At 33.8% G+C, this 12186-nt stretch overlaps 1 protein-coding gene across 1 annotated transcript in view; it reads right to left on the reverse strand.

Annotated features, from left to right (window-relative positions):
• The window catches only part of LOC127866335 (sodium/hydrogen exchanger 9B2-like), a 50110-nt gene that overhangs the window by 4567 nt on the left and 33357 nt on the right, over nucleotides 1–12186 (reverse strand). The window contains 2 exon segments of the mRNA XM_052406813.1: nucleotides 62–282; nucleotides 937–1073. Coding sequence (XP_052262773.1) covers nucleotides 62–282; nucleotides 937–1073 — 358 coding nt within the window.

Consider the following 12186-nt stretch of genomic DNA (forward strand, 5'->3'; position numbering starts at 1 on the left):
GTTAAATATTACTCACATAATATAACATAAAATACTGTTTACACACAGTTTCTACACCCACCCCTTTTCCTCCTGCCCTTCAACCCGTTCCTCCTCCTGACACTGCCCCTGTTCTGTACAGTGCAGCAAGCGGGGCCCAGTGAGGGCTATCACTGCAGCGCCCACAGGGGCGGTGATGATGATGCTGAGTACCGCCAGGGTGAGGATCTGCTTGCCCAGCCTAACACCATCTGTGTCCTTCACCTCAGAGGCCTTGTCCATTGCCATGGCACCAATAGCTGCCTAGGGAAACAAACAACTGGTGAGAACTTATGTACAGGATTTCTTAGTAACTTACAAAGATACCAGCATTAAGTTCAAATAATGAAAGCATAGAAGACATCAACTAGATATGTGTTCATCGGACAAGGATCCCCACATTCCACATTTGTCACAAAACTCAGCTTTTGTAAATAAAACTGCCCGAAAATACCCAGTTGCACAAATCACCTGCCAATACCGGTAATTATCTTTATAAAGTTTGACCACATATTCAGTTATATTTTATAAGTTACACATCTTATTTTATTGCTAATAAGAGTACCATAGCACTACAAACAAAAAAATACACAAGAAATACACCAGTTTAATGGCTGTTTCATCTCTAATGGCAACACAAAAGCCTAGAGACAAACAAGGGCAAATATTGTCCTCTGACACATCAATAAAAGGACTTGTTTTGGGTGAAAATTATTCTCAGACAAATAAAATATGTGTGATATATCTTTTATACATGTTTTGCAACAATGTCCAATTTTTCATTCAGAAATCAATAAAAAAAATAATGAACATACCCAATAATTAAAGTAGTTACAAATAAAAATTTTGGCATCAAAAAAAGATACATGCATATGCTTAAACAATGTTAAGTGTTAATGGTAAGGTCCCTTTATCTACCTGCACAGTTGCCTTTGGAAACCAGGCCAAGGGAATGAACAATTTTTCCTTCAGATTCAGGTCAGTTCCCCACACAGCGAAGAATGAGACAATTAGCCTTATTACAAGGCCAATAGCCAAGACTGCAATACCCAGCCCTGAAAGCAAATGTTTATTGTTTGTTTAATTTAAAAAACAAAGATAAGCACTTCAGCAAATCAGTTACGGATTGATTACTCAAGAATGTTATTTTAAATAGGATTACATATTTCCTTTATGCTTTTTCATGTAATGTTAATGAGTCATGGTTTGCAATTTGGAAAAGTTTAATATTTATTACTGATATGACTAAATTAAATGACATTGAACAGGTAAGTAATAACTGGCATAACTTAATAATATTCATGTAATTAAGATCTGTTGAACACTGATCATAATGTTTTACCATTTGTTGCTCAGATATGCTGATAAATGCATTTATAGTCTTTTAAAAATCAGATTAAATTAAAGACTTGTGTAAAGGGGTGTTGCTGCAATTTTGCAGATTTTTTTCCACCAAATAGATTTTGTTCAAAATTTATATTCAAGTACTATATATAAATGCTATATGAAAAATGAAATAAAAATATAGGGTCACCGGCTTTGTTTTGATTTTATTTACCATTTTATAACATGTACTTTTTCATTTAAACTGGAAAATCTCTAATTGCCTCAAAGCAATTAATAACCTATAAAATAGACAACATATGGATATTATATAAGCTGAGATACATAAAATACCATTTAATTAAACAACACAATGCCAAAAAAATGGAGAACACAAGTTAAATTTTTGTTTTAATATTTTTTTTAGTTTTTATGTTACCTCAAAACACATCAATTTTTTACTATTTTTAACACCAAAATGTAGTTTAAAAAAATTGTCAAATAGAATTCTGCAAAACTGCTCAAATATGTTCATCTACGTGTTGTCATCATAAAACACAAATAAAAAAAGGGGGTCACCGCACTTTTAACCGAGATTTTTTGTTTTAACTATCCCTACCGTCTACGTCAAATTTTATAAAAATACATCAATTAGGTAAAAGCCAAGTACCGGAACACTGATTGTAAGAAATATGCACACACATTAGAAATTGTTTACAATCTTAACTGGGATCACAACAGCTTACCAAAAGACATTAATAAAAAAAACAATATTTAATCACAAACATAATACCATACAGTATCAAACTCGACCTTAATCATTAATAACTTACATGTACTTGTTCACAGATATCGGCTTGTTTTGGAGTTTGTGATTAAATGCTTTAAATTGATAAATTTTAACGACATGACTAAAAAGCTCAAGATTATAAATAATAATACTGGTACACAAATGAGTAAAATTAGTTGTATTAGTTTATGGCATGCAATTATTGTTACACCACATATAAAATTATGATTCTGTTTTAAATACATACAAGAGCTTGTCACAGTAGTGTCAAATCCCCACCGAAATGTGTTTGCTTGTATGACAACATTTGTTTTAGAGAGTAGAATAATATTTGCAAAACATGGCACCTGTGTCATCTATTTATATTTCAAGGATCAATTAGTTATAGTGTTGGAGTTATGTTGTAGAGAATAAAATATATGGAAATGAAAAAAGGGAGGTAATTAAACAAGAGGGCCATGATGGCCCTGAATCGCTCACCTGAAAACTATGACCTCTATTGTCTACACAATGTTTTTCTATGATTTGACCTAGTGACCTAGTTCCTGACTCTAGATGACCCAAATACAATCCCAATCCAGATTTCATCAAGATAAACATTCTGACCACAGTTCATAAATATTGGATGAAAACTGTGACCTCTATTGTCAACACAAGGTTTTTCTATTTATTTGACCTAGATTTTTACCCCAGATGACCCAAATACAATCCCACCCAGATTTCATCAAAAATTCTGACCAAATTTCATAAAGGTTGGATGAAAACTGTGATCTCTAATGTCTACACAAGGTTTTTCTATTATTTGACCTAGTGACCTAGTTTTTGACCCCAGATGACCCAAATAAAATCCCAACCCAGATTTCATCAAGATAAACATTCTGACCAAATTTCATAAAAATTGGATGAAAACTGTGACCTCTATTGTCTACAGAAGGTTGTTCTATTTATTTGACCTAGTGACCTTGTTTTTGACCCCAGATGACCCAAATACAATCCCAAACCGGATTTCATCAAGATAAACATTTTGACCATATTTCATCAAGATTGGATGCAAACTGTGACCTCTACTGTCTACACAAACAAATTGTTGACGGACGGACGCACGGACACACGCAGGCACGCACAACGGACGCCGGACATCACACGATCACATAAGCTCACTGTGTCACTTCATGACAGGTGACCTAAAAATATGTGTCGGAGATAAACATGAACAGTTGTGGTTAAAATCCCATAGAAACAAGGGCTGTTTGTAAAACATGCATGCCCCCCTATATGGGCTATAAGTTGTAGTAGCAGCCATTGTGTGAATACGTTTTTTGTCACTGTGAATGGTGGTGGTGGTGGTGGTGGTGGTGGTGGTGTAGCAGTAGTAGTAGTAGTAGTAGTAGTAGTAGTAGTAGTAGTAGTAGTAGTAGTAGTAGTAATAGTAGTTGTAGTAGTAGTAGTAGTAGTAGTAGTAGTAGTAGAAGTAGTAGTAGTAGTAGTAGTAGAAGTAGTAGTAGAAGTAGTAGTAGTAGAAGTAGTAGTAGTAGTAGTAGTAGTAGTAGTAGTAGTGGTAGTAGTAGTAGTAGTAGTAGTAGTAGTAGTAGTAAAAGTAGTAGTAGTAGTGGCAGTAGTAGTAGAAGTAGTAATAGTAGACGTGGTGGTGGTGGTGGTGGTAGTAGTACTAGTAGTAGTAGTAGTAGTAGTAGTAGTAGTAGTAGTAGTAGTAGTAGTAGTAGTAGTAGTAGTAGTGGTAGTAGTAGTAGAAGTAGTAGTAGTAGTAGTAGTAGTAGAAGTAGTAGTAGTAGTAGTAGTAGTAGTAGTAGTAGTAGTAGTAGTAGTAGTAGCAGTAGCAGTAGCAGTAGCAGCATTACAAGACCAATACTTAAGAATGATCAAATGGGAAAAGGTAACATAGCACCAGCAGTAAATATGGGGCTCATTTACAGGTCAGATTTGGAATCTCTGCTGTAAAATGAGATTTTGAATGAATTAAAGGGAGGCAAATCTGTAATAAAAAGAACATGCATAAACCGTAGTTGTTTCCCTTGTTTGAACCATGCTAAATCCTTACAAGTTTGGAAAGAATTGGATGAAAAATTTGGACTTTATTGCATAAACACCATTTTCTCAATTCAAGGGGAGGTAATTCTGTACTTCATGGACCAATAATGCTCATTTTTTGTAGGGTTTGTGTCCTCATTGATATAAAGACACTGTGCAAATTTGGAAAGGATCGGACAAAAAATGTGGAAGATTTTTGAAAGTTTTCACAAAATAGGCAAAAATGAATAAACATGCAAAGTTCAACGAGCTCCTGCGGCCATGTTTTTTGACGAATCAAATTTCTTTGAACAACTTTTTCAGGGGAGCCCTCAAAGGTCATCCCTGTGAAATTTTTTGAAAATCTGATGAGCGGTTTCTGACAAGAAGATTTTTTAAGGTTTTTACCATATTTGGTCATGGCGGCCATCTTGGTTATGTGATCAAATTTTTTTTAACAATTCTTTTGTCCCATGACCTAGGGATGCTCCACATGAAATTTAGTTGAAATTGGCTCAATGGTTTAGTAGAAGAAGATGTTTACAAATTTGTATACGGACGGACGGCCGGACGCCGGACGCTGAGTGATCACAATAGCTCACCTCGAGCTATCGCTCAGGTGAGCTAAAAAGAAGTCTATAAACAGTTACTGTTCTTGATCACTGTATTTTCCCTTTAACTCATCTATTCATTATAAAGTGAATACTTCAGTGTTCAAATTAAAATATTATTGTAAAATTAGATAAAGGGAGGTATTAAAAATTAAAAAACTAAAATATTTACTATGAAATTAAATAAAATATAATTTAAAAATTAGAAATAAATAAAATATAAAGAAAAACAATATAAAAAAAGTGAAATAATTCAAAAACTACGGCCGAAAGAGTTATGGTTCATGTTCACTGCACTTCTCCTAGTTGCCATCTGTTTATATTTCTAGTTTCAAGTAATCCCTTCAGTAGACTTAGAGTTATGCTGCAGACAATAATTTACTTTGATATTAAACTAGAGCTTTGTCACAGACATGACTAATACCCTCACATGCCGCATTGACACAGAATATTTTGCATGTTGTCTAGTTTGGTGAAGATCGGATGAAAACAACTTGAATTAGAGAGCGGACACCTAATACGGACTGACCGACAGACGGACAAACCAACAGACCGACAGACAAGCTCACTCCTATATACCCCCCTAAACTTCGTTTGTGGGGGTATAATAAAGGAAGATAATTAAAAAACTAAGGTAGATGAAGTTATGGTTCTTAGTCACTGCACTTCTTTTACTTGCCATCTGTTTATATTTCAAGTTTCAAGTAAATCCCTTCAGTACATTTAGAGTTATGCTCCGGACAAAAATTTACTTTGAAATTAAATAAAGGGAGATAATTCAAAAACTAAGATAGATAGAGAAATGGTTCTTAGTCACTGCACTTCTTTTACTTGCCATCTGATTATTTTTCAAGTTTCAAGTAAATCCCTTCAGTAGATTTAGAGTTATGCTCCGGACAAAATATTACTTTGAAATTATATAAAGGCCAATAATTAAAAAACTAAGGTAGATAGACGTATGGTTCTTGGTCACTGCACTTCTCCTAGTTGCCATCTGTTTATATTCTAAGTTTAAAGTAAATCCATTGAATAGATTTGGAGTTATGCTCTGGACAAAGTTTCGGATGGAAGGACGGATGCACAGACGGACAGACAGATGGACGGGACCAATTACTATATCCCCTCCGAAATTTTTTTTGGCGGGAATAAAAATATAATAAAAAGGTTTGGATAAGAACTGTATAGGCTGGGTCTGTATACATGTATATGTACATGTCAATAAACCTCCATGTTTACTTTAATTGTTAACTTAGGACTATGCATCCTTATTTACATTTTGAATTCAACTTCAACTATTCAGTGTTATACCAAATACATAAAGTAGTGAAAGATCTGTGAATTTCTGCATTCAATACTTTGACAGTTATTACGGAAATGCTTCTTATACAACAAATTTTGAGAATTGGAAATCCAGATATAGACTTCAGCTTCTAACATGAACTCTTGATAGTTTTTATAATGAAACACGGTGAAAGAAAGTTCTTGAATATTTTGTTAGTATTAGTTTCCTTGTAAAATGCAAATTTAAGGGAAAAGTTAAAATTATATTTTTTATAAAGAAAATTACATGTTTACTCAGCCCAATAATCTTAGTGTTGACCAATCATTTTCTATGAAGCTCTTCCACAAATGTTAGCAACGCAACTGTAAAAATTATGTAAAATCAAACACGAAACAAAAAAAAGTGTCCCCAAGTAATTTTACCTCATCTGCGCATTGGATTTCAATGTTTTTAAAATAAAAAGTCTACTTCATTTAATGTGTCTTTATTACTTTTTGTGCAATAGCCTGGATTTGTTTAGGGATTTTAGTCCAGTCAGTTTAGCTGAAAAATGGGTCGAACCTGGAACTAATTGCAATAGAATTTCTTTTTGCATTTTCAACAACATATATGTATATAGTAACTGTGTTAAAAAGTCCTCATGTGTACCCGCTTCCGTTAACAAGATTTTTTTGTTCTAGACAAGAGGGTGATAAAGTTATTGCAAAATTCATATGATCTTACTGGTTTAGTAAAATAAGTCAACACCAACAATTGACAATGAATTAACTATTTATTTTGCATCACAACAGCTACATTTATTATACTAAACAATTTACAATTAAATTTTACTAATCTGTACTGGCCATATATGCATATTTTTTATTTGAAATTGTCATTTTCGGGGTCAAATTACCACACAATCCGAAATACATTTTGGATTCGTTTGATGCTTTAAACAAATATTTTACTGTTCAAAAACTACCACGTCCATAGTGTTGTCCCAAAATGTTTCGTCACCAAAATTACGTCACACAAGTACGTCATAAATTGCGTAATCAAGTGATGAAAATAAGATACAGAAAGCTGGTTCGGTAATATATTTAAAAAAAAATAATTGACGACTAAGAAAATTGATGGGATAAATCGATTGCTAGGTTCCGAATAAAGCGAAGTTCATTTTGCTTGGCCCGAAAATGTGAACCACTCAACATATTAATGGTTGTTCATTGCTGAAATTAAATACAATTATTGAATATTAAAATTGTTAATGGTTCATATAATTTGTTTATGTTTGAAAAGTTTGTTCGGTTAATAAAATAAATATTACATGTCTGACAGGGTGACAGTAAATTTGTCAACTTTCGGAAAATACTGTCAACCTTGGCTTCGCCTTGGTTGACAGTATTTCCTCAAGTTGACAAATATACTGTCACCCTGTCAGACATGTAATATTTATATACTGTTACACCTCTGCTTTGTTTTCACACCAACCATTATGATTATGCTCTGTCTCGTTGACCAGTTCTGACCGGTATTGTTGTAAACTGGGTATCAATTTATTGAGTTGAATAATAGAGGAACGTATTGCGCACAGTCTTCAACGTTAAGAGACAACCCCGATTTTTCTCGAGTATAGATTACAGACTAACAGGTGCAGAAACAATGCACTGTACGCGACAAACATTTCCTGAGAAGTGCGGAAAATAAACTATTAATCGGCAACATCTGTCGAAATCCGTACATTACCAATTTGTAATTATGCTAATTAGTAGATATTTGTTAGCCAATCACATTGTTATTTACTAAATAAATTTTCCAATCAGGTCTGTTTGTTTGTTTTCAATTGACGTGTTTTAATTTTTTCAGCTCATTATGTATCAAAATCGAGTCAGATTTCCTTAAGCGTACATGCAGAAATTAAAATGTCAAAACGAAAAGTGTTAACGTTGAATGAGAAAATTCGGGTTTTGGAATTGTCAAAGAGTAAACGTGCACGTAAAATCGCAGATGAGTTTGGAGTCGGTAAAACTCAAATTCAGAACATTTTTAAGCGTAAAGCCGAAGTGCTTGAAGACGTGGAAAATAATGTGCCAGGTGAAAAAAATGCGAAAAATATTTCCTTGTCTATGGTGTTTATGCAAATAATATGTACACACAATTCATTTTATAATAAATGATAATTTATAATAAGTGAAAAAATAAAACACATTATAAGTCAAATATTGTTTATGTATTGTGTTTATATTCATTTTATCATAAAAGTTAAAATCATTGTTGACAAAAGAGATTATCCTTCATATAGATTAAAATTGAGGGTAAGCATTCTTCCAGAATGGCCTTTTTTTTTTTCTAAAGACCATTTTATTAAGAGACCACTTTTGATTACTCCCTTGAGTGGTCTCTTAATACAAGATTGACTGTATATTATATTATTGGCACATATCAATAGAATGATGTTATATATTTATTTGGTTTAAAAAAAACGTTGATTAATAAGGTTATGAAAAATAGCACCTACACAACTAGTTACATTGTCAATAACAATCGGTTTTAATTTTAAATGTATTATCTTTGCAAACTAAAAATTTGCTCTGACATATTTTTGTCAGGCTTATACAAAATTTTCTAGTGATAGACATATATGTGTATATTTTGACAGCAACAAATCAAAGGTTCAAACCGCATCATGTTATACATAGTACTTTTATAGATGTACACAAACAATATTCAAACATAAAAATGACCATACAACCATCAATTGTCTGTACCAAATGCATATGAGGAAAAACAAGTACATAAATCAATAAATTCTAATGAAATCAGTTGCATTTTGGTAGCAAATAATTGTTTGCTTAGCATACTCAGTATACAAATTCTTGAACGTGTGTACCTATCACAGCATTAAAAATTAGAGAAACTTTGTATCTATGTACACTTACATACCAGCAATCTAGCAAATAGTTCATTCCATACAAGTCTCATTTTCATCTTTGTCCAGTTCTGCAGGTTTTAGGGAATTTGAACACGATACTCCCCTGCATCCACCACAACAATACGAACATTCTACACCATGTTTTCTATAGGTGCATTTTTTCATATCACAGTTGAGCTTACAGTTGCAGTGAATGATGGAAAGCAATTTGCCAGGTGCCGGTGGCAGTGAAGATTTCAGAGGAAGCATCTTTCCCTGGACAACTTGCCACCCATAATCAAGAGGGTTCAGCGAGTTGTCGCCAATCCATACCTTTGTCTGAACGTAAACCCTTAAAGACTGGAACTTCGCTGCCCCTGAGGTGGGTGGAAGAGATTTTACTTCTACATGAGATGTGATGCTAGCTACTTTAACAGAAAACTTTTTGAAAAGCAATTTGTCAAGCGAAATCGGGTTCCGTACAGCATGGCAATGAGCTGCTCACCATTTTCTTGAATAGTTTTGATAGCTTCATTAAAAGCGAGGCATTGTCTTTTAAACAGTTCACATTTCGACAACAACTTAAATGAAGATGACTTGCTTATGCCATACATTCTTGAGGTTGTGTCACACCCAGTTAGAGCATGTAGTAATGCAAAAACATGGCAAACAGTCTTACCAAGCACATTGCATGTTTTTTCGATGTCCCATTCCTTCTCTATTTGTTGACTATTTTTTCGTAACGCCGATCTGAAAATTATTTTATGAAGATTAGTTTTATAATGATGACACAATAGCACAAGTAAATCTGTATCTTCTCCAAATAGGACTACATGTACTTGTTTCGTTTTTGCCTTTTCAATAGCGATATTCGCAAGTTTAGTTTCTGCAGCGTCATTGGCATGATGGACTTCCAACATCGGGTTGTTCAAGTATTTACCAAGCAAGTAGATGAATTTCTGTTTGTTTTGAAGATTTGTCAGGAAAACATCTTTCTTTATTTTACACGGAGTGTCAAGTGAAAATATAACCGCTTGGCCACATATGCCTTTTGTTCTCCTTATGTGTGCTGTATCCTTGGTTGTTGGACTCTCTGGATAGCCATCGAAGACAACACAGGAATCCCCTTGAGAGTTTCTTCTAATGAACTCGAGATAGCCCTGGCAAATCTCACAAAACATGCTTCCTTTGTTCCATATCAGTTTGTGAAGGAGCAATCCGCCATCAAAAACAAAAGTCTTGAGGCGAAGTGATGATGCAGATGCACCCCAAGCTCAATCTGAAGAGGTGCTAGAATGCTTCTAGGGCGACTTACTTGCATAATACTTTGACCTATGACTGACAGTTTTGTTTGGTTGTTTTCACCTGGACCAATTTCTATTTTCAATAGAGATTGAAAACTTTGTGGCACATAATCCAAGTTCTTCTGTAATGAAGCAATATCTTGACAAGATGGGTAACAGTCTTTTGTCTTTTTGATGTTATTTATGTCATATTTGATTACTTTAGCAGCAGACTCAATTATTTTTCTTTTCTTCTTCTGACATATTTGAAGCATCTATATTGTAGATTTCAAGACTAATGTTTGTGATGGTTTGTCTCAATGTCACAATATCGTTTTTCCCATCTGAATTGCTTACAACAACACTCTCGCCAAAATGGTCAGTAATTTTTTTTTCCATATATTCTGCAGAATATGCATTTTCTTTCCCACAAATGTCTGACATTTTGTTTACAAGATCAACAATGGACATATTTTGGCCCGATTCTATCATCTTAACCACATGTTCAGAAGCACCAACCTGGCCTGTGTTTTCTGGTCTTCCAGGAGTTCTCTGTCGTTTGGCACTTCATGTAGATTCACTGTCATCGTTACGGTAGCATTTTCGGAATACCTTTTCCAGTCCTGAAGTTCACACTACACGACTGGTGGTATATGGTTTCTGCTGCAGGAAGGTAAATGACATGGGACAGACGAGCCAAAATTGCTGTTTACCACTCATCTTTCCTTTTATTGCAAACATCAACAATAGATTTCTGAAAGTTTAAACTTCTAACAGGATATGTATCACATTGTTAGTGACAGATATATCCTGCTCCTTGACAGGCCGTGTGAAATCTTTTCTACACTGAACATGGACGATGTCCCCCGGTGCAGCTTTCAACTGAAGTCCTCTTTTACTGTTTATGTCCAATAGCGTTTGACATCCCTTTGGATCGAGACGGGCTGTTGGGGTACTGTCATCAATGCATTCATGACAAATACTGCATATATCCATGATCTGCAAGATTAAAAAGAAGTATTCTATTTATTCTAATTTAAGTAGGCATTTTATTGTCATTGTGTATGAAACTATTGTCCTCCACTACATTAATTACATTTAAGGCTTAAACCGAAACGCTGATGATAATATAATTGTCAATGTTTAAAGGAACCATATTACCACTGTTATAATACATAGAGAATACACGGTTACTTTCCTTTCTTATGAAATTGTTATCGGACAAGGATAATATCGGCATCTGGGAGCATGTTTTATAAAGGGAACGTGGAAATAGCAATGTTACATTTTTTATAAAGAAACATGTTTTATTTGAATAGCATATTTTTAAACGCCATCATTAAAAATACTTCTTTTTTATTATAAGATCGTATTTTATTAGCAGTAAAACGCAGAAAAAAAAAGCTACTTATGATCGAAAAAAAATAATTTAATACCATAGTTCTGAGGTTTGAATTAAGAAGTTTACCTCAGAAGAACCTTCGTAGTATTCAAAGAGGCGGTGGTTTTAAATTTCAACAATACATTTCTCAAAGTACTTTTACTTCTTATATATCAAACACTTTTTAATATATAATGATTAACATACCTTTGAGGTGTTTCCGACGAGTAGTTTAATGAAATAAAAGAAAAATTGCAAATGTTCTTAGATAAAACAACCAGCCATTATTTAACTATGACGTTTACATTCCAGTGACGTCATAATTCTGCGCGTTTTGGGTAAAACTGTGTGTACGGAAGTCTAATGTGTCCATACAAAAAGTATTTCTTTTAACCGATTTTTAAACAAAAATATCACAGTTAATGCTTCACAAAATTTGTGGAACTTTTTTGTGGAAATACATTTCAGTGATGTCTTTTATTCTATGCAAAGAAAAATTCTGTTGCAATAAGTTCTACATGTACCCCAAATGTTAGACTGACTGGACTATTTGGTTTCATATGATCAGCGCTCGATT

Source organism: Dreissena polymorpha, chromosome 2 (assembly GCF_020536995.1).
Source record: "Dreissena polymorpha isolate Duluth1 chromosome 2, UMN_Dpol_1.0, whole genome shotgun sequence".
Lineage (NCBI taxonomy): Eukaryota > Metazoa > Mollusca > Bivalvia > Myida > Dreissenidae > Dreissena > Dreissena polymorpha.